The sequence below is a fragment of the Oncorhynchus masou genome, chromosome 13, assembly GCF_036934945.1.
Source record: "Oncorhynchus masou masou isolate Uvic2021 chromosome 13, UVic_Omas_1.1, whole genome shotgun sequence".
NCBI classification, from domain to species: Eukaryota; Metazoa; Chordata; class Actinopteri; order Salmoniformes; family Salmonidae; genus Oncorhynchus; species Oncorhynchus masou.
This window is the reverse complement of record NC_088224.1, coordinates 65,592,852-65,617,321: the sequence shown is the minus strand read 5'-3', so window position 1 is coordinate 65,617,321 and position 24,470 is coordinate 65,592,852. Positions and strand designations below refer to the sequence as shown.

The window sequence follows — 24,470 nt, the reverse complement described above, 5'->3', positions numbered from 1 at the left end:
ATGATCTCGAGGTGTGGCGAGCACATCTCTTGTCACGCACAGGAGCAAGCGGAAAGACGTAATGGGGCATATTTCTATAGGACTATGTTCAACATTTAACCGAAATATGCTGAATATTTCCGTTATTGCCAAGTCTCTCATCTCTGCTTTAACAGGTAGCATAGAACGGGTAATGCTTCTGGCATGAATGACGTTAAAAGTCATCTGTAATAACACCACATCACTTGAGGATTGCGTTTTTGTCCATTTAGCCTTATATAGTGTATTCACACACCTTGATTTTTCCACATTGTGTTGTGTTAAAAGGGGGATAAAAATGTATTTAATTGTCATTTTTGGTCAACGATCGATATTAACACAAAAAAATCTAACATTTATTTTAAAAATATGGAAAATGTAACACTAATATATCTTGATTAGATACGTATTAAGATATCTGAGACAGCAATACATGTTAGAATCACCTTTGGCAGAGATTACAGCTGTGAGTTTTTCTGGGTAAGTCTCTAAGAGCTTTGCACATCTGGATTGTACAATATTTGCCCATTATTCTTTTAAAAATTATATAACTAGAAATTGCTTGAAAGCCATTTTCATGTCTTGCAGTAGATTTTCAAGCCGATTTCAGTCAAAACTATACAGACCATTCAGGAACATTCAATGTCGTCTTGATAGGCAACTCCAGTGTAGATTTGGCCTTGAGTCTTAGGCATACTTAGTTAAGTCCACAACTGAATGCATTCAACCAAAATGTGTCTTCCGCATTTAACCCAACGGCGCCGGGGTAGCAGTTATTGTTGGGGGTTAACTGCCTTGCAGAACAGAACTGCAGATATTTCCACCTTGCCAGCTCTGGGTTTTGAACTAGTAACTTTTTGGTTACTGGCCTAACAGTCTTAACTGCTAGGCTATCTGCCATTGTTATTTACCTGCTGAAATTTGAATTTGTCTCCCCAGTGCCCGTTGGAAAGAAGACTGAACCAGGTTTTCCTCTAGTATTTTGCCTGTGCTTAGCTGTATTCCATTTATTTTTATCCTAAAAAACTCCATAGTCCTGCAGATGACAAGCATACCCATAACATGATGCAGCCACACCCATGCTTGAAAATATGTAGTGGTACTCATTGATGGGTTGTGTTGGATTTTCCCCAAACATAATGCTTTGTATTCAGGACAAAAAGTAAATTTCTTTGCCATATTTTTTGCAGTATTAGTTAAGTGCCTTGTTGCAAACAGGATTCTCTGTATAGGCTTCCCTCGGTACTCTCTGTCATTGTGGATTAACTATAACGTTGTTGATCCATCCTCAGTTTTCTCCTTTCACAACCACTAAACCCTAACTGTTTTACGCTGAACTGTTAAAATCACCATTGGCCTCATGGTGAAATCCCTGAGCAGTATCTTTGTAGTGACTGGGGGTATTGTTACACCATCCAACGTCTAATTAATATCTTCACCATGCTCAAATGGATATTCAACTTCTGTTTTATATTATTTTTACCCATCCACCAATCGGTGCCGTTCTTAGCGAAGCAGTGAAAAACCTTCCTGATCTTTGTGGTTGAATCTGTGCTTGAAATTCACTACTCGATTGAGGGACCTTACAGATAATTGTATGTGTGGGGTACAGATATGGGGTAGTCATTCAAAAATGATGTTAACCACTATTATTGAACAAGGAATGAGTCCATGCAACTTATGTGATTTGTTAAGGACATTTTAACTCCTGAACTTTTTTTAGGCTTGCCATAACAAAGGGGTTGAATACTTATTGACTCAAGACATTTCAGCTTTTAATTTTGATTAATTATTAACATTTTCTACGAACAGAATTCCACTTTGAAAGGATGGGTTATTGTGTCAATGACTTACACACAATCTCAATGTAATAAATGTTTAATAACGGCTGTAACACAACAAAATGTTGAAAAAGTAGGGTGTGAATACTTTCTGAAGGCGCTGTAGATGTTGGGTACACAGAGCAAATAACTGGAGCGTAACTGCAAACCCGTTGTTGATATAATTAATTGTTTAAGTATATACATAGAAACCATTAACATTCTCTAGTGGTGCTAATATTTTCCCGCTCAAAATGTTTATTCTGTCCAACTTGAACCTCAGTAAGTAGGCTAAGCTTTAACGATGAGTCTTCTATATAGTCGAGCAGCAGTATAGCGTCTGTTGGAATGCACATCATTTCCCTGACTGGGCAACTGACTGACTCAGTCGACCACTAGTTGAATGTGTCGCCTATAAAGGACGAAAAACACAAGTACAAAGGAAGAGTAGTGCTTTAGAAAATGTGAGATTGATTTTTTTAAATGTACTCGAGCAAAATCAAATAGATCTGAAATAGGCTTCATGTTAAACAGCACTGAAACTGTAGCCCTATACATACATTCCCTAACTGTAAAAGGTTTAAGAACATTATATTCACAAAACTAAATGATGAAACATGTTGGGCCTAATGAGCTAGGAAAGTAGTCACCAAATGTTATATCCTTATCCATTATGCATAACTGACCACCCTTAACCTATTATAACAACAATAATTCTACAGGGTTTCAACAATTTCCCATTATTATGATTACATTGTTCATACTAGAAATGAAATAATCACAATTTACCTGATTCCTTTAAATTAAGCCACATCATAAAGATTCCAATTATGTTATGCAGAATAATTGATTCAGTTCAAGCCTGATAAAGGCCTGCCTACATACTATATTCTGCGCGCCGTGATCACAAAATGTATTGACAACTAGGCATAATTAAATTCACTACAGTTTTGAGCACGACTGGTGTGAAAAGAAGTCTATAAAACCATTTACAGAATGTCTCTCAGATAAAAATGCTATTGGAAGTGAAATGAGTTTTGGAATAAATATCAATTAGTTTTATCTTACTGCACATTGCATAGTGACGTCAATCAGGTTTTAAAAGGGTAGGTCTGCAAAAACAAGTGATCTATGTTCCAAAAAATATTCCACTGTCTCTAGTTTCTTTAGAATTTACAAGTTTAAGACAACGTCCTGGACTTTGCTGGGATTTTCATGTTCAGATATAAGTAACACGTGTCTCACCTCATACCACCAAGGCTCATTCTACAGGGTGCTTAAAAAAACGTTTTATTAGTGGTACATTCCTAATCAGATAATATGAATAAGATAGTAAGATATCCATATAACCTTGATGCACTAGAATAGACCACAAAACCTTATACCACGTCAAAGGTGTGAAACTCTAAATAGTATGCTACTTTACGTATAAATTACGCATAGATTACATTTAATTTCATTCCTGTTTTTTTTTTCAAATCTAACGTAAATCCTTCAAACTCTCAACACGCACTTGGAAAATAATGTGTTATATTCTATTGACACTAATGCCAATGGAGCTGTGCGAACACTGATAGGGAAGAAATGTAGACATACACAAAACACCGACTCAGCCTGCGATAGAAGGGTAAATCGGAAATGTGTTGTTTGTATCTGACGAACTCATTCGGAAGGATTATGAGTTTTTGTTTCAGTTTTTAAGTCGAAGTGACGATGTTCTGGATTGAGCTAGCGCGGAACCGGATCTACTATTTCTGCGTCAGATAAACATCAGGGCAGACTGTTCCGTGTATCCAAATTCTCACATTTTGATGCAAAGTTTTTTTTAAAATCCCTTCGAAAGAGCATTCTCAGACCAAAAACTCCAGGCATAAGCCGCAGCTTTGGCGTAGATAGCAAGGGGGATTGGAGGGTGCTCGCTGCTGGTAGGATTTTAGGGTAAATATGAAGTGACAAGTGTCTGCTCTTATTGTGGTGCGTCTGCCGACTGGCGCCAAACGGCTCTTTAACCAACGGAATTCAAGTTAATCAAGCCAAGGGTCCACAGAATGGATTTCTTAAAGGTACAACACAACAGTACCAAGACGAAGTTTTTGGTCGGAGCGCCTTAGGGGTCGTTGCAATGGTCTCAAGTGTGTTATGTACTGTATGGGATTTGACACATACCAACAAACTGTTTAGGCGAGTCAGGACGCTGTTGTGCCCTCACGCTCAGAGAGACATAGTTCACTTTATGTTTCAGTTTATGCTGAAAATGTTTCAGTTTATACTGAAAATGAGAGCGAAGAAGATCATATTAGCATAAAAGGAATAGTCTACGTGTATATAGTACCGTATAGGAGAGCTATCGACAGGCTTCGTCAGGCTATTCCTGGTTTTATTTATTTTCACTATTTAGGCTATAAGGCAATCAAATAAAGTGAATGTACAATAATCACTTTGCGTAGGTCATTACGTGAGCATGAAATATTTATTCTGCCTCAAACCAAGTGAAGAGGACATAGATAGGCTACACAACAGAAGAAAAAAACATATATTTCGTTTCTCTAAGGCTATAAGCAAGCACTCACCGCGTTATATATCTGTCGATTTTGCCCTCGAAAATCATTTGTTTTGTTTTCTTCTTGCCTCGACGCAGCATCTGTCTCTGCGCTTTTCAAATGGCCCGGGGCAGTTTTTAAAGTGGCAATGTCCGGTTTATTAGTCGCTGTCCTTGCTGTGAATCGTTCACAAAACAGCAGCGAGTCACGGAAATGGACAGCCCTGAAATATAATCACTACATCGAGTCCGATAGCCCACCATTCAGGTACGGGTGGCTGTGGACTCTCTTTCCGTCTCAGCATAGTCTGTGTAAGTATATCATTAAGCACAACCAGTGAGGGAACTAACTGTATGCTATTTTGGCCAAACCACGATCAACACTTCAACAGATATAACTGCACGCGGATTTATAAACAAACGAAACCAGATATAATGGTTATAAGGTAAATTGACCTAAACTGACAACATAATCTTCACATTAAATGGAACCACAACGAATCTATTTGGAATCTTCGTTTGCCTGAGCTAAATTCATACTTTAAAAAAAATCAATCACCGGTATAGCCTACTAACTTGATTTAGCCTACCTCTAGGCTATAATGAAAGCGACTAAAGAGCAATAAACGTAGGCTATCTATTCGGGTATTGTTTCTGGGCTGGAGTTATGCACCTCGTCGAAAGTATAAAGCGCAAGCCGAACGAGGTGATGCCTCCACCGGCCAAGAATTGAGGGCTGACCCGGTGCTTGGCTTGGAGATAGGGGTGGGATTTCTCGAGCTTTCCTGTCATTGGTTAATATTTTATTCCGTTGACATGTTTTCTTACTGCTAATGCTTCCGACACCTTGTTGTCCACCCCCCTCTCTTAGAGCCTGGCTGGAGCTGTCAAAACCACGCCTATAGAGGCCCACAATTGGTCCAGAAAGCGTAAAATCAGCAATCAAAGGGGCTTGGTTCATTAGTGTTGGGATCGAGGCAGGAAGGACATGTGAGATAGTCACAGTTCTACAGCGAACAGGGCAAGATCATTTCAACTCCGTGTCCGTGTGGAATGATTGCTCTAGCCTTCCGAGAGACACATCTTATTTTTATCAAAGCGATTGGTGGGGAGAAAGAAGGAAACCACGATTCTGCTCTCAAAGCGTCGCTGCTTCTTTATCTTTGACTGATATTGTTACTGTACTTCGTGGAGGTACCAGCAACGGGAGGTTACATGTAGTATTATCTAGTTCCTATCAATTCATTTTTTTCCCAGATAATAACCATCTATAACGCGTCTATTCATAGGCTAGCTTTCTGGCACCGTATTCGAAATTACTTCTGAATAATTGTTACAGAAATAAGACTGAAATAAATTATTCTGGAAACGGACCTACTATTTTTGCCCAAGGGGGAGAATATCACTGTATATCATCATTTCACTTCGATATTTTGGATGCACCGATGAGAGATCCAGTTTTCACAGGGACTGCCATGGCTTATCACCCGTTCCACGCTCACCGGCCGACCGACTTCTCCATGTCAGCTTTCCTAGCGGCCGCGCAGCCCTCCTTCTTCCCGACGCTCACTCTGCAACACGGGGCTCTCACTAAGCCCATGTCGGACCACCTCGTCGGAGCAGCGGAGGCAGGGCTCCACCCGGCTCTCAGCCACCACCATCAGGCGGCTCATCTCCGCAGCTTGAAGAGCCTGGAGCCCGAGGAAGAGGTGGAGGACGACCCTAAAGTCACACTGGAGGCCAAGGATCTATGGGACCAGTTTCACAAAATAGGAACAGAGATGGTTATTACCAAATCTGGAAGGTGAGAGTGCGCCCTGACAAGTATTGCCAGCGAAGCTGACTACAGCGTCATGGTTATTCTCTGTCCATCAGTGGCGATTTTAGCGTGTACATCTTGGTGGGACAAATATTGTCCATACTGTATAGGCTTTGTGTTAAGATGTGCATTGTGTTCAGATGTATTCTGTAACGCTACAGCAAGATTATGGCGAAAGCAAAGAGGGTACGAAAGAAGTAGCTACATTTAGGATTATAGGCAATAGTCCAGGCCCTGCTAGGCTAGACTGGCTCGATGTGATTGTGTTTTTCATTGTATTCTATTGCATGTTCTTTAACTTATAAGCCTAATGTATCATCGAAATAAATAAATTATTTAACTTAAAAGTGATAAAATACAAACAAGAGTTTTCTTTATCATTGTGACCTGACTTGATAGCATTGTGTTTAGTTTCGATGGTACGATTATAATGAAGTTATAATCAAGTTTGGAGCGTCTTTGACAGTAAAGGATATTTGACATATTTTGAAAATGTAGAATTGAGTTTAGGCTAGCAGTCTTGCCAGAGAGGGAAAAAACTCCCCTGGCTTTAGTCAGTAAAACGAGAATAGCATATGGATGGATCAAACTGCATTCTCTCGTGACAGTTGAGCTTCTGGATTTTGTAAACAGACTGTCAGACTTGAAAAAAGAAGATTGTGATTTAACCTGATAGTGTCATATCATAAATATATTTCACTCGGCTGATTGCAGACGAATGACTAAATATTATAATTAACAATAAAAAATAAATACAAAGTACTTTTAAGTAGGCTATTAGGACCTACTCCTTATTCGTTTTATTTCCTACAACTATCATGGTATTTGCAAAGTTGCATGTACATAATTCGATGGAATGCTTTTATTATGAATGACAGTTCTGTCAATGAATAGTACTTTATCATTTGCCTCGATCGATGACTTGGTGTTGCATTTTCCTGGACACGAAGGAGAGAGAGAGAGCAAGTCGCCTATTGACGTGTTATTACAATGTTATTGCCAGATTTATGGGTCTTGTCTGACAACATTAAATGTCATATTTGTATGAATAATCCTACATGGAGTTAATTCCACGCATATTTTTCTGTCTTCCAGGAGAATGTTTCCTCCATTTAAAGTCAGAATAAATGGGCTTGATAAAAAAGCCAAGTATATTCTATTGATGGATATAGTCGCTGCTGACGACTGCCGCTACAAGTTCCACAATTCTCGCTGGATGGTAGCGGGAAAGGCCGATCCGGAGATGCCCAAAAGAATGTACATTCACCCGGATAGCCCGGCTACGGGAGAGCAGTGGATGGCCAAGCCGGTTGCTTTTCATAAACTGAAGCTGACCAACAATATCTCGGACAAGCATGGATTTGTAAGTACTGTATGTTGACTTTTATTTACATTTAAACACGCAATTGTATTTCTGATGGATAACAATAATTACACACATTTTATAGACAATATGTTTTAGGTTTGGTGTAACACAATGTATTTATAGACATATACTGTTGGATTTAGGCCTAACGTATTGCCACTGTATTTATCCCTAATAGATGGATTAGTATTGCCAGGCTGTGTCGACAGGCCTCTTTCCAAATATGATCTCCCAAAAGTAACCTATAAATCTAATATCATGCTCTTGTTGGTAGAACTAGTCATATAACGCAATTACACATTTATAAAACTGAGTTGTACACGATTGTGGAAGAGGATTGTATTCATGATTCAAGTATTAGATTTGCTATTTTAAAAAAGCCTCATATAAACGAAAAGGAGTTCGTGAGAATTGGGGATTATGAACTTCAGAAATCAGGTCAAGGAGACCTGGCAGAGTGGAAATCGGTTTGGATATGGCGAGTCTCTGTGGCGTCCTTTCGGTTTGATAGCTTTACTCCGATCTAGCCTCACTGTCTTGAGCTTGCTTGAGCAGCGTGGAATAAAAACAGTGTATGGATGTAGCCTGTACTCGAACTCGAAGGCCGTGCCTATTCGTGTTTCGCCGTCGGTCCCTGAAGTGCTTTTTGTAGCCTACTGTAAAAAAATAATATCCGCGGAGAAGAGGGAAATGATGGATGCCACACAAAGTAGGCTATATTGAGAGAAGCTGCAGCGTGTGTTCAATGCTCCTATGTGCAAACAAACAGACTCTAAACAAATTGAATATTTACATGCCAGACGCATCCAGACGTTTTTGCAAAATGTTGCAGACAGTGTTTTGATAGATGTAGGCCATAGGCTATCCAAAGTTTACCTTTAATTATCCAGCCACTGTGTATAGGCCTACGTATTGTTGTAGTTAATGAATGTATAGAATATACATGTTATAAATGTTATCAGATACCCAGTAGGTTGGCCAGCAGATATGACAATGCAAACATTACATTAACTGTTTATCTTTAATATTGTTTTGTATCTCGATCTGGGTTGACCACAGGTGTGTTCTCTTGCATTCTGAGAATACACACTAGGCCCAACTCTAAATAAGACCTACTCACTGTTATGAATAATAATGATACTAGGCCCAGTAATAATTAGTATAAGAAATAATAATAGCATATTTTAATGTCATTTTATAGTGTTAATCACTTATGGGCCTACGAGTTATTTTGAGATAGGCTTATCATCAGATGGTCTCGATTAAATTATAATAATATATTTTTCCCATATTTCCACAGACGATTCTTAATTCCATGCACAAATACCAGCCCAGGTTTCATATCGTGAGGGCCAACGACATCCTGAAGCTCCCCTATAGCACCTTCCGGACATACGTGTTCCCGGAGACTGACTTCATCGCTGTCACAGCTTATCAAAACGACAAGGTAAGCAATTTAATACAGTAGCCCATACAATACTATACAATACTGTACAATACAGTGGAATTTAACATAGGCTACATTAATGTTCGAGACCATGAAATAACCTCGCCATAAGAGTTTGGGCCTATACTCACACAAATGCCACGATTTTGTATCAGCAAAGGGTTAAACTGAATTTCAATTTCGATTTTGTTTTGTTTGTTTTTATGCTGTGAAAACTTGGTTCATTTGTGGAATTAGATGGCCTCACTCGTTTGTTTAACCTTGTTGCATGTAATGATCTTTGTTTGCGAACGTTAAATACGTACTTTTTACAGTTGCTGCAGGGTTTTTAATCTGTAAGACTAAATGCACCTGCTCAATCAAACCGCATGTTGGTCATCATTGTCAAATGTTATGGTTAACCTTACGTAACCAGTCTAGCCTGCAATTGCAGGGATATATTTGACTAGTAAAATACGTATTTGTAAAGATTGGCTATTGCTGTTGTCTTTCCGTCTATGGGCTATGGACGATATGCTGCTGGCTACAATTCCATTCAAATCTAATTAGATGGCGCTTCTTTGGACACTGCCACCGTTTGGTTACAGACTGATTTCCCCATGGTTATTCAGGGTGTCAGTAATTCCTAAGATTGATGGTGAGTATTTATTTTAGTTGCAGTCTAAAATTATCTAGCTCCCTGCGCCCCCCTCTCCTCTTCCCCTCCATGAGTCTAATTGGCGTCCGTGTCAGAGGTGGTCTTGTTGCTATCGTAAAGTTTATGGCAAAGAGTCACAATCGATCAGAAGGCACTAGCCTCGTCAGTTTGTCCGCGAACTACACAGTTTCAGAGCCTGCCTGCGCAATCAAAGCGTGACAGATGGGGAACTGTGACTCCCTGATTGGTCGATTCGTGAATTCCTCAAGAGTTCCATACACGGTGAGGAGGGGGGAAACACCGGCCTCTCAAACAGGACAAACCCCATATCGAAACATTTAGGCCAAGCGGCGTGTACAGCGGTTCCAGTGACAGGGTTGGCTTTAAAGCCCATGTAGTATTTTTTTCCATACATGCCTTGCATGAAGCAACCCGCACTCAGCTCTCCCCCTCTCTCACTCTCTTCGAAAAGAATGGATGGAGAGACACTGTATGTTTCTCATGGGGCTCGTGAGAATAACGCCTCGTCATTAAACCCCTATTAATAATGCAACATCTACCGGGGCTTTCTTTCATCTGAGTGTGTTCGGTTCGGTGTGTTTAACGGGACACGATGTATGTGGGAGAACTATATCAGACTAAATCAAGTGGAGAACAACACGTGACCCTATATATAGGCCAAGACATTATTCGGCCTAACTGGACCTATATGCCCATAGGCCGAGTTATGGGCCCAATTCTACTACTAGTACTACTAATCAAGTGGGGCGGCAGGGTAGCCTAGTGGTTAGAGCTTTGGACTAGTAACCGAAAGGTTGCAATCCCCGAGCTGACAAGGTACAAATCTGTCGTTCTGCCCCTGAACAGGCAATTAACCCACTGTTCCTAGGCCGTCATTGAAAATAATAATTTGTTCTTAACTGACTTGCCTAGTAAAATAAAGGTAAAAATAACAATAATTAACTGTAACGTCTATGGTTAGGCCTATTTGTCATTGTTTATCTTGTGTACACCCTGCTCTGCCTAATATATTTTCTCTATCTCCTGTCTACAGATAACACAACTGAAGATTGATAATAACCCTTTTGCCAAAGGATTCAGAGACACTGGAAATGGAAGGAGAGAGAAAAGGTAAGCATAGGTTATGTCCATTCACCCATCACACTGTGTAGTCTAGCCTAGTTCTATAGAAATTATATTATCATAATACGATCAAATGCATAGGTCCTATGTTATGCATGTTTTAACAATGCCCCAGCGTTATTCCTTAATCTGTTTATTAGTTAACAAAATAAAAATGACAAAATGCATGCTATTCTCAACTCTGATGTAGGCTTATCATTGAATGTAGGTCGGCCTAATGCTGGCATCATGTCATGTTAATGGTGTATGGATGCCTTACTTGAATACATGTACCCACTATTATTAAAAGGGAACCGTTCAACTCTAGGAAACAGTTGACCCTTCCCTCCCTGCGGATGTATGAAGACCAATGCAAAGCAGACCGAGACGGGGGCGACTCTGATGCCTCCTCCAGCGAACCAACAACTGGCCGAGAAAGTGCGCACTCCCCAATCGGACCTGGATCCAGCCCCCTTAGGTTCAGTCGAATCAGCCGAGGTAAAATAAATTATATTCAACCTAAATCTCAGTTCGTTTGATAGGCTTAAACATAATAATGCAATTGTGGCCAATGGCATTTAGACTTATGGTGGCTGAACTATGTAGGCTATAGGCCAAATCCTCTAGTAATTTAGACTATTTGAGAGAATAGGCTGTAGGCCTATACCCAATAGTGTACGGTTTGTGATAACTTCATTTAATTTATTATGTCAAAGTATTAGATTTACATACTAAAATTCATAGAGGGCGGCAGGTAGCCCCATAAAGGGCGAAAGGTTGCAAGATCGAATCCCCGAGCTGACAAGGTAATCAAATATGTCGTTCTGCCCCTGAACAAGGCAGTTAACCCACTGTTCCTAGGCCGTCATTGAAAATAAGAATTTGTTCTTAACTGACTTGCCTCGTTTAAAAGAAAATATGCAACACAAAATGCAATTTACCAAGAAAACACAGAGTAATAGTACATTTTCTAATGACAAAATGTACTTTGATCGTTTTCAGCAGCTCATGTTCTTTAGATGTTCAATGTTCTTTCGTGACAGGCTATTTGTTCAACTCGCTTATTATTGAAATATTAAATAACTGTTTCCTGTTGTAATGTTTAGACTTAATCAGGCTATTTGACCATCGAAAAAGTAACTTTTGACTGCTCAACTTTCGAGTCATAACTGAAGTCTATTTACTCTTGGGTTAAAATACAACACAAAAGCCACATGTTAATGCTCGGAGTAAGCCTCTTGGGCTGACATGTAGGAAGGAAACGGTTAGACAAGGCATGTTAACACTAAATCATGACTGTACACTTAAAATAATCACTTACACAGTGCGTGTGTGTGTGCTTGTGAGTGTTGTAACCACTGCCGTTTCAACTGCTATTTTACATTCCATTATTAATAATATATTTGTATTTATTTAAGTCTGAGCATGGCATGGAATTTTGTGTTATTTTACATTTAGGCCCACCAACATACAGCTAATTCTGACTACAACTTTTTTTTTATATAACAGATGATAAAACCTGTACTGACAGTGAGCAAGAACTTGATCATCAGGATGAGCGTTGTTCCGCATCAAACAGCCCTGGACCGGAGCCGCCCTCTCCCTTCAGCCCGAGGTGCGAGGACCGGGTGAAGGATAAACCGAGCCTGGACAAGAAAGACGACTATCCTGGCTCCAGGAAGCCGAGTGACTCCATATTCAGGAACCCTGAGAAAGGAGACAAAACGGAGAACAGGCACAGGAAAGACACTACAGATTCGTCAAAAAAGAACACCGCAGACAGCGGCGGGATAAGCGCAAGCAAGGAGAGTTTCTCCCCGCTCATGGTTCAAACAGACAGCCCCTCACACTTCAGCGCGAGCCACCTGCAGAGTCTGGCCCTGTCTGGCTTGCACAGCCAGCAGTTTTTTAATCCCATGAACGCCGGACAAATGCTGTTTCACCCTGGACAGTTCGCTATGGGCCCAGGTGCGTTTTCTGCCATGAGCATGGGACATCTATTGGCGTCGGTATCTGGAGCAAGTGGTATGGAGAACGGCAGCCTCTCCGCCCAGGGCACGGGGGGCACCCCGAACCCTTTCCCCTTCCATCTGTCGCAGCACATGCTCGCCTCCCAGGTAAGGGAGACTTTAATTCTACACAGCAACAAATTGTTTGTTTGAACTCGGAGAAAACTTATAGGCCATTATGTTCGTTTGACTTTAGGCCTAGAATAGGCTTTGACGAATCAAATCAAATCAAATCGTATTGGTCACATACACATGGTTAGCAGATGTTATTGCGAGTGTAGCGAAATGATTGTGCTCCTAGTTCCGACAGTGCAGCAATATCTAACAAGTAATCTAACAATTCCACAACAACTACCTAATACACACAAATCTAAGTTAAGGCACGAGTCTTACAAGTATGTTCAAATTTAGTGCCAAAAGCCCACTGTAGACGCTATGCTTTGTACCATTTAACTGGCCAAATTCAGCAGGGCCTATTCTGGGCAGAACTCAATGTCTCAGTATGTTTTTGGGTTATCAGGTCACTGCCACTAGGCCTAGGGAAGCTTGGGTCTCTTGCACGCTTTCCATAGCGAGGACGCATGCTGGCAGAATAGCGACAAAAAAAGTATAGGCCTATATTATTATTAACATTATTTTGAACAACAGTTTTGTTAATTGTGTTTCAAAGCAGTCTGATATTTGTTTAAAATTAACATGCTTTAGAAGAGCACCAATAAATCAACCACTCAGAATGTGTGGGTGCAAAAACGCAAGACCTTGCTTTTATTTACCTCCCTTTGGATTGGAATAAGCGTTCTCCTTTTTAGCATCCAATGCGTATAGCCTTCATTATTCTAAGGGGTTCATTAACTTCGGAGAAGATGACTTCCTTGTAGGTTTAATTATTGAAGTGAACTAGCTATTCAGGCCGTGCATAATTTGGTCGTTGAGCGGGTTCCCCCAATAGACCTACTCATTTGAGTAGGCTACATCATGGTCTGAATATATCACTATCACCAACACGGTCCTAGTGCTAACTGCCATTTTCTCCTGTCTGATTTCAGGGCATTCCCATGCCGACCTTTGGAGGCCTGTTCCCGTACCCATACAACTACATGGCTGCTGCTGCAGCCGCGGCCTCCGCCATGCCCGCCAGCACTACAGCCAGCTCGCTCTCGAGGAATCCCTTCCTCACCAGCTCCCGCCCTCGGCTCCGGTTTAATCCTTACCAGATCCCGGTGTCTATGGCCCAGAGCACAAGTCTACTCACCACCGGCCTGCCAGGCGGACTAAACCCCGGCTCCGAATCCTCCAAATCGGGCAGCAGGGAGACGAGTCCAGTGCCTGATATCCACAACAACAAAGCGGGGTCGAGTCATAGGACCAGCTCTCCCAAATCGATGAAGGACTCTATCAATGAGCTCCAAAACATCCAGAGACTCGTGAGCGGCCTGGAGAGCCAGAGAGAGACGTATCCACCCAGAGACTAGTGAGCGGCCTGGAGAGCCAGAGAGAGACGTATCCCCCCAGAGACTAGTGAGCGGCCTGGAGAGCCAGAGAGAGACGTATCCCCCCAGAGACTCCCCTAAGTGATCTCGCTAATGGAATAATATATTCCACCACGACTTGGCTTGAAAATCAGAGGACTTTATTAAACATTTTATACAGCACATTATGCGAGGAATTGGCAATACCGGCCTGCCTACCTTTTCTCGCACCTGGACTGAGCAAGGAAGCAGGGAATGAAGGAGAGAACCAGCGTCATCACTTACTGTTACTGTGTGGGGTACGCTTTCAATATTGTAGGAAATTGAAGCATCGAAATCATATGAAAACCAAAAGTGGGCACTGAATTTTTAGGCTGCTGGCTAAAACTTGAGTACACAAAGAGGATACCACAAGGAGGAAAACCTACTAAGAACATTCTTCATGTAGAACATATTGATGTTAAAAGGACAGTGGAAACGTTGTGGCATTGTTTTTAGGGACTGAAGAAAGAAAGAACTTTATCGAACTATAATCAATAGACGTGCTTTTGATTTACGATGAGAGCACTGCAACAGCATAAGTACTGAATGAATATGGGCGTGCAACCTGTGGAATGACAGGAAAACAAGCTACATCCAAAAGGTTTTCAAAACATAGGCTATTTCAAAAGGGATGGATGAAATAAACATTCCGTTAAATATAATTGATAGAAGAAAGTTTAGGCCTATCATTTTTGCCAGAAAAAATGTTTGAACTATTTATGTAATTAAAATTAATTATGTAAATAAGCTATAAAGGAATCCAAGAATATGCAATTGGTATTAATTTATTCAAAACTGTACATTGGTGTGTATATAATAATTAGAGTTTAACTCATTGCTTTTTATTATTTTTTATTTTACATGAACGTATAGGCCTTCTGTAAATGAAAGCTATTTAGCGCTTGTTGGTTTGAATCAGAACGAACGTCTTTAAATGTAATGCATAGGCATAGCTGATTATCTGCCTGTGACACGTGAAGGAAACAAACATATGTGCCATGTTTATCTGCAATCTCTGTCTGCAAAAACTAATATCAGAAAAGAGAGAGAGATAGAAAGAGAGAGGGAGAGATAGATAGAGAGGAAGCTGCCTAATTTGTCACATTACCTGACTATTGTCTGCAGGAGAGGCAGAGATGTAGAAAAACCTCAGGTCATTTCACTCCAACACAGGAGAGGATGATAGCATGTATCTTTAAATGGGGCACAATGCATATCTATATATAAATATATTTAATTTGAAAGCGTATCTCGTTTATGCTGGTTGTCCGGGTAAGTTCATTTTTTTGTTGAATTGATCTCAAAATTTCAATAAAAAAACAATGTGTTAAAGTTTTGTTCACTCATATTTTTAATCTACTGGATACAGTTAAAGTACGTTTGAAATTCTGAATACTAATAATCATCATTTAAATTAATGATTCATAATGTATATAGGCTACCTATTACTAGTATTATTATGTTATAATTATAGCCGAATTATTATCTCCCAACATCAGATGAATGATGCCTCTAAATGAATGATAATACCGCCTTACAAAATAGAACTTAAAATGGTCAAAGACCTGAAAACACACACACACACACACACACACACACACACACACACACACACACACACACACACACACACACACACACACACACACACACACACACACACACACACACACACACACACACACACACAATTTTGTGAAACATGACCTAAGTAGTTCACTGAGTGTATGGCGCCCTCTGTCGGCAGTATATTTGAGGATAAAATTGAAGTTTTTCAGCCCAGTATTTCTCTAGTTCTTTATCAGTGATGATTGTTTAACAAATTCACACGAAATATTATGTTACATTATACAATTTTTAAAAAGGCAAATCAATGTATTGTAGGTTTCTGTTCATAAGAGCAATGTAGTATGTATAACTGTCATTAGTTACAAGTCAATTATTCTTATAATAATTAAGACTATAGGTCCATAATTGTCATATTTTCATTGCGTTGCAGTTGAATAGAGGCACGTGAGTGATGACACATGCAAGGCACTTATTTTTAAACTGAGCTACTGTTAGTGTTTCTATCAGTGTTTCCTGTAGTATTGTCTGTATTCTATTACTAATAGAATATAATAGTAATATAGGAGTATTTATAGGAGGGCGAGACACGGAAGTTCCGTATCCTCCTCCAATTCAACCGCACATATCCTCTACACTTTCAATGGCACTTGGCCTATAAACGCAGTTAACCGTTTGAGTGAATGAGAAAAACGGATCACCATTTGTATGATACACACAAACACAGTAGCCTACGGTTGTCTATAGGTCTATTGAAATAAAAAATAATTGACATATAAGGAGGGTTAAATTAAATATACTTCCCTTAAGAAATTAGACACAAATTAAATTCAACAGCAGTGCTCAACATGCCACAGGCCTTATAAGCATTTTGTTGTCGCATTACAGAAACCGAAGGCTTAACTTTCCAAAAAGTACACAAATATTGTCGTCACACGGGCTAGTACCGATTAAAACTTTATTATTTTAATCGTGAGAGAGATGCCTTGGTCGGGGTGAACTTGTCCCATATCACCGTGAAAGGGTTTTAAGCGCCACAGCACAGGCTGGGAAGTTTGGGAGGATTGGCGCTTGGACGCCAAGCCACTTTGGCAGCAGACAGCCCTTTGTCCAGCAACCGGCGCCTGTCGCCTGCCTGCCGGCCACACAGCCTCCCCACACCCGCGCATAAAGGCAAGGGGAGTTGGGGGAGATCCCACCAGCCACGGTTCTTCTAATTAGAGCACCCCTTCTTGTTTCTTTTCTTTTCTTTCTGCAGCCATAATCACAAAACTCTCATTCTATTATGGGGCCATTGTTGCCCACTCTGTTATCTTCAATTAACAGAGTGAGCGACTCGACCTCGCACTCTCGGATAACAAACTATTTGTCTAAAGCAATCAGTCAATGACTGATCAATAGGCTCGTTTAGTGGACTCATGGATGCGACTAATGATTGGTGACAGTTCGGGGTAAAAAGGCCAAGACTATTCACAACTTTGTTCAGTGATCAGTGTAGGCCGCTATTTTTCTATTGTTTCTACAACAGACATGAATAGAATCTCTACCAGGCCTGGTGGAACGAAATTAAATAAAATGTGCGCACGAGTTAATTAAAAGTGTGTGCATGACTCAAAAGAGCACGAGATAAGCCTGAACCGAGATAACTCAAATTTTCTTGCTCATCATTAACTTATATAATTAGACTATAATTATTTATATGATTATTCAGCTACAGCAATTGAATATTCCGTTTTGACCACATTTTCACATGCATTCCCATGGGCATGAGAAAATGTAATTCTTCCTGATCTCAACCAACCAACCAACCAACCAACCAACCAACCAACCAACCAACCAACCAGCCAACCAACCAGCCAACCAACCAACCAGCCAACCAACCAACCAGCCAACCAACCAACCAGCCAGCCAACCAACCAACCAGCCAACCAACCAGCCAACCAACCAACCAACCAACCAACCCAGCATGACTCATGATGAGTAATTAGACTACAGACTCGACTCCTTTCACTAAAATCAGGGCCAGACAATGACATGATGATGCTAATCTATTTGTCCATTACAGTTGACTTGTGTTCTGTGTGCTTATGTAGATTTTCGGATGTTTACACTTACCTGAATCTTCAAACATCTCTCAGCAAAGTGATCGTGGAGGCAGGTGTTTCGCTGATTGGATCACTGTTGCCTGACTGTGGCCCAATCGCAAGGGCACATTTTCCCGTAAAAAGCCGATATTTGAGCTCAAATTAGATAGCCTATAAAATAGCTTTATCAATACAGCAAAGAGGAAATGCATTGGTCGAGTTCCCCTGCTCAGACATTGCATGCATCAACCAAAAGTTGCGTGAGATTGCTATAACAAAACGATGTGGTTAGCTGATACTTAAAATACCTATCCAGGCGTTGTAGATCTCGCATGTGTCAGCAACGGCTGGGCAAAGGAAAGCGGCCATTATCTGCTGTCTGTTCCACTGAATAGCAGATAATTAGGGGAGACCGAACACAAAGTAACACTTTCAGTCTTTTGCTTATTTATGAAACTGTTATTTGAGTTAGATTAATAATATGTTTATACAAACAACATACACATATGCCATTAAACACTGTAACTAAGTTCCTCCCTAGGACATGGCAGAAGCAAAATATTGTCTATTATATTTAACAAGACAGTCAAGTGAACGCTATAACAATGGAAATACATGTCCTCAAAGATGGAAGGCAACAGTAGCTAATAAGAGGGCAGGCATGCGTGAACAACAGGCCAGAGAGATAGATAGAGGACTCATTTTGTATCAGTCCCATTATTGACAGCAAGAACAACACCACTGAGGCAATCTCCATTTTAAAGTAGTATATTTTCTTCTTCTTCATTGCCTGATCACTCCCAACTCAGCTATCCAAAATTAATAGAATCTGAATTATATTAAGATAAAGAACAAGTAGCCTATTCACTTATAGCCATTGGTGATTAGTTGGTGATTCTCTGGTGATTAGAAGCAAAGATGGTCTATTATATTGACAAGATAGTCAAGTGAACACTATAACAATGGAAATATATACTCTCAAAGATCGAAAGCAACAGTAGCTAATAAGAGGGCAGATGCATGCATGACCAGCAGGCCATAGAGTGGCGCAGCGATCTAAGGTACTGCATCCCAGTGCTAGAGGTGTCACTACAGACCCTGGTTCGATTCCTAGCTGAATCACAACCGGCCTTGATTGGGAGTCGCATAGGGCGGTATACAATTGGCCCTGCCTCGTCCAGGTTAGGGTTTGGCCGGGTAGGCCATGATTGTAAATATGAATTTGTTCTTAACTGACTTACCTAGTTAAATAAAGATCCAATAATACATCATTAGTGGTCTGTCACACAGGAAATGTATTGATAAACTTGAAGAAGGACATTTAAAAACTTTATTTTAACAAAATTATCGAGATTCCTGGCAAATTACCTTGGGGGCAGGAGGAGTCTATTCTGCATTCTATATCGCGCCCCTTGCCTTCGCTATCTCAGAACGTGAGCTGGGTGAGAACACACCACTGGAGGAGTGGAGACAGATCTCTTGGCGGAGATAACCAGCAAGGAAGCAGATATCAGCCCAGAATAGACAGGCAAGGAGGGTGGCGCGCACAGGCTGCTGTAACCTTCTAAATAAACATTTTCTTGGAAGCTCTCACCTGCTCTGCGTTCCGAAAAGACACTTGCCATGACCTGGATTTCAGGCATGGGGCGCGTACACATAATGTGGACTGGAACTGCCTCTGGCTCTGACTTTTTGCTTGTTCTTGCCAATCTTAGTGGACTTGCTCTAAACAGTTTTGAAGTACCAGCATTCACCACTAGATGTCACAACTACTTACTTTTGAAAAACAACAAGATTTTATCAGTATGAGATCAATTATTTCGTGAAATGTCACAAAAGCTGGAAAAAAGGCAACAAAAGAAAGCAAAAATAAGTTAGCTACATGTTTTAAATATGAAGCAACATTTATGAATTCTAACACATTAGTGATGGTTCAAATGTATTCAACTTCTCCAGTACTGAGTTAAAGCCTTGAAATAAAAGAAGAGTACATGACCTAATAATGTGTGTGTGTGTGTGTGTGTGTGTGCGTGCGTGTGCATGTGTGTATCTATTGCCATACTTATTGAGAAGGATGCCTTAAGGAGGCCCTGAGAAAAGAATATCATGTAGGCTACATTGTTAATTTACAACTATCCTCGAAAAAGACAGTGGTGGAAAAAGTACTAAATTATCATACTTTAGTAAAAGTAAAGATACTCTAGCTAAATAAAAAGCTAATTGAGTAAAAGTGTAAAAGTATGGTTTTAAATGTACTTAAGTACAGTGGAGGAAAAAGTACTACATGTTTTAACTTGAGTAAAAGTACAAAGTAAAACTAAATGCTATACATAAAATTCCTTATATTAAGCAAACCAGACCTCATGATTTAAATGTATTTACAGACAGACGGGCACACTCCAACAATCAGACATCATTTACAAATGCAGTACACAAATCAGAAGCAGTAAGGATGATAAGGAATTATATTGATTGGTGCGTGAATTGGACCATAATTTTGTCCTGCCTCAGCATTGAAAATGTAACAAGTACTTTTTGGTGTCAGGGAAAATGTATGGGAGTAAAAAGTACATATTTTCTTTAGGAATGTAGTGGAGTAAAAGTAAAAGTAGTAAAAGTAAGTAAAAAAATATAAATTGTAAACTAAAGTACAGATACCCCAAAAACTACTTAAGTAGTACTTTAAAGTACTACTGGAAAAGGATGTGTATAAACTAAAATATTACAATACGAAAACCAGTAAATCAATAATAAACCAAACAATATTATAAATGAGCTCTTGAACCCAAGATTGTGTCCCAAATGGCACCTTATTCCCTACATTGTGATTATGGGCCATGGTCAAAAGAAGTGCACTATATGGAAAATAGGGTGCCATTTGGAGGCAACTCTCAGACACATGCTCCATGCATCCTGTAGGACCTGTAGAGTATACAGAGTAGACGTCCAAAGTGTCTTTTGATCTCCGGGGTCCTTGAGGACATGTTTAAGAAGACATAAAACACTGCAGAAGAGCGGTGAGGGATTTTCAGATCTGACCCGGGAGAAATCATTTGCTCCTAGCACACAGCACCCCTGGTCCTGACACAGAGATTAACATAGCAGATTCATTTAGACTAACAGAGTTTGTCATGATGAACGGAGTGCTGGGCCTAGCCGGGGCCTGAGACTAAACCAGCCAGCTCTTCTAAAAACATACAATCCTCTCACACAACCCCGGGTTAAGCACAGCGAGAAACAGTCACAACGGCTGACAGGGACATAGTGCACATACAGACATAGGGCTTGATTCAATCATATTCACGCTAGCCGACACCTGCATAGTTTGTGTTTTGATGTGTTAGTGGTGGAACCGCGTTCGAACTGTCAAATCCACAAGTGGCTCCCGGCATAGCTATCGCGGACATTGGCTGCACGGTCACATTAATAGACTCTTAGAAAAAAAGGTGCTATCTAGTAACTAAAAGGATTCTTCGGCTGTCCCTATTTGAGAACCCTTTGAAGAACCCTTTTTCGTTCCAGGTAAAACCCTTTTGGGTTCCATGTAGAATCCTTTCCCCAGAGGATTCTACATGGAACCCAAACAAGTTATACCTGGAACAAAAAATGTTCTCCTATGGGGACAGCCAAAGAACTCTTTGAAAGCCTTTTTTCAGTGATGGAAAAAGTACCCAATTGTCATACTTAACTACAAGTAAATATACTTTAATAGAAAATTACTTAAGTAGAAGTGAAAATCAACCAGGAAAATACTGCTGGAGTAAAAGTCTAAAAGTATTTGGTTTTAAATATACTTAAGTATAAAAAAATTAATGCAATTATTAAAATATACTTAAGTATCAAAAGTAAAAGTATAAATCATTTCTAATTCCTTATATTAAGCAAATTTACAGTCAGGGGTACACTGCAACACTCAGACATCATTTACAGATAGTCAGGGGCACACTCCAACACTCAGTCATCATTTACAGATAGTCAGGGGCACACTCCAACACTCAGTCATCATTTACAGATAGTCAGGGGCACACTACAACACTCAGTCATCATTTACAGATAGCCAGGGGCACACTCCAACACTCAGTCATCATTTACAGATAGTCAGGGGCACACTCCAACACTCAAACATCATTTACAGATAGTCAGGGGCACACTCCAACACTCAGTCATCATTTACAGATAGTCAGGGGCACACTCCAACACTCAGTCATCATTTACAGATAGTCAGGGGCACACTCCAATACTCAGACAGCATTTTACATATAGTCAGGGGCACACTCCAACACTCAGACATCATTTACAGATAGTCAGGGGCATACTCCAACACTCAGACATCATTTTCAGATAGTCAGGGGCACACTCCAACACTCAGACATCATTTTCAGATAGTCAGGGGCACACTCCAACACTCAGTCATCATTTACAGATAGTCAGGGGCACACTCCAACACTCAGACATCATTTACAGATAGCCAGAGGCACACTCCAACACTCAGACATCATTTACAGATAGCCAGAGGCACACTCCAACACTCAGACATCATTTACAGATAGCCAGGGGCATACTCCAACACTCAGACATCATTTACAGATAGTCAGGGGCACACTCCAACACTCAGACATCATTTACAGATAGCCAGGGGCATACTCCAACACTCAGACATCATTTACAGATAGTCAGGGGCACACTCCAACACTCAGTCATCATTTACAGATAGTCAGGGGCACACTCCAACACTCAGACATCATTTACAGATAGCCAGAGGCACACTCCAACACTCAGACATCATTTACAGATAGCCAGAGGCACACTCCAACACTCAGACATCATTTACAGATAGTCAGGGGCACACTCCAACACTCAGACATCATTTACAGATAGCCAGAGGCACACTCCAACACTCAGACATCATTTACAGATAGCCAGAGGCACACTCCAACACTCAGACATCAATTACAGATAGCCAGGGGCATACTCCAACACTCAGACATCATTTACAGATAGTCAGGGGCACACTCCAACACTCAGACATCATTTACAGATAGCCAGGGGCATACTCCAACACTCAGACATCATTTACAGATAGTCAGGGGCACACTCCAACACTCAGTCATCATTTACAGATAGTCAGGGGCACACTTCAACACTCAGACATCATTTACAGATAGCCAGGGGCATACTCCAACACTCAGACATCATTTACAGATAGTCAGGGGCACACTCCAACACTCAGTCATCATTTACAGATAGTCAGGGGCACACTCCAACACTCAGTCATCATTTACAGATAGTCAGGGGCACACTCCAACACTCAGTCATCATTTACAGATAGTCAGGGGCACACTCCAACACTCAGTCATCATTTACAAACTAAGCTCTTATGTTTAGTGAGTCCTCCAGATCAGAGGCAGTTGGGATGACCCAGGATGTTCTCTTGATAAGTGTGTGAATTGGACCATTTTCCTGTCCTGCTAAGCATTCAAAATGTATCGAGTACTTTTGCGTGTCAGGGAGTAAAAAGTACATAATTTTCTTTAAGAATGTAATAAAGTATAAAGAAATGGTTAAGTACAGATCAACTCAAAAAAAGTTTTATTCTTCAGCTTGAAAATGAGAAGTCACACCTAATGAAGAGGATCCTTGTGTTTTAGGTATTGAAATGCTCAGTAAGACAGAGCAACGAAAGTACTTTACACAACTGCCTTTGGAATGTGTTGGAATCCCAGCTGTGTTTACAACTTCCAACACTGGAATGTGTGATATAATCTAGGCCTACACCTTGATTAGGCTGATAGAAATCCTCAATATTTTGTTTCATGATTTTCAATTTCAGCGCCATTATTTCTATATTGCCTAGGCCCACACTTTCTCATTCTGAACTTCTAATGCTAGTGGGACGGGTGTGGCTTCGTGGCAACCACAAGAGCAGCAGCTCATCGATGTGACAGCTCCAACGCAGTTACACCTCCAACACCGCCAAAACATCAGCTCTGCGGATGTCAGCTATCGCTGGTTAACGCTTGATCTGATTGAATCTAGGCCATAGATAGACAGACAGATGTTTAAACATATTTGTTCACTGGGTCATACAGTGGGGCAAAAAAGTATTTAGTCAGCCACCAATTGTGCAAGTTCTCCCACTTAAAAATATGAGAGAGGCATGTTATTTTCATCATAGGTACACTTCAACTATGACAGACAAAATTAGAAAAAAAATCAGGAAAATCACATTGTAGGATTTTTAATGAATTTATTTGCAAATTATGGTGGAAAATAAATATTTGGTCAATAACAAAAGTTTATCTCAATACTTTGTTATATACCCTTTGTTGGCAATGACAGAGGTCAAACATTTTCTGTAAGTCTTCACAAGGTTTTCACACACTGTTGCTGGTATTTTGGCCCATTCCTCCATGCAGATGTCCTCTAGAGCAGTGATGTTTTGGGGCTGTTGCTGGGCAACACGGACTTTCAACTCCCTCCAAAGATTTTCTATGGGGTTGAGATCTGGAGACTGGCTAGGCCACTCCAGGAC

The 24,470-nt window shown here is 40.5% G+C and overlaps 1 protein-coding gene across 4 annotated transcripts; it reads left to right on the top strand.

Moving 5' to 3' along the window:
* Positions 1 to 5,265: 5,265 nt before the first annotated feature.
* On the top strand, positions 5,266 to 15,620 carry LOC135552848 (T-box transcription factor TBX2b-like). 4 transcript variants are annotated; one of them, XM_064984753.1, is made up of 7 exons: positions 5,266 to 6,181; positions 7,292 to 7,568; positions 8,863 to 9,009; positions 10,701 to 10,777; positions 11,097 to 11,266; positions 12,278 to 12,885; positions 13,824 to 15,620. In XM_064984753.1, the coding sequence occupies exons 1-7, from the start codon at positions 5,823 to 5,825 to the stop codon at positions 14,247 to 14,249; spliced, it is 2,064 nt and encodes a 687-aa protein (XP_064840825.1). In that variant the 5' UTR covers positions 5,266 to 5,822; the 3' UTR covers positions 14,250 to 15,620. The 4 variants fall into 4 exon arrangements, with proteins under 4 accessions (XP_064840825.1, XP_064840823.1, XP_064840826.1 ...); XM_064984751.1 differs by having other exon boundaries at positions 11,079 to 11,266; XM_064984754.1 differs by having other exon boundaries at positions 5,273 to 6,181; positions 7,292 to 7,559.
* The last annotated feature ends 8,850 nt before the right edge of the window (positions 15,621 to 24,470 follow it).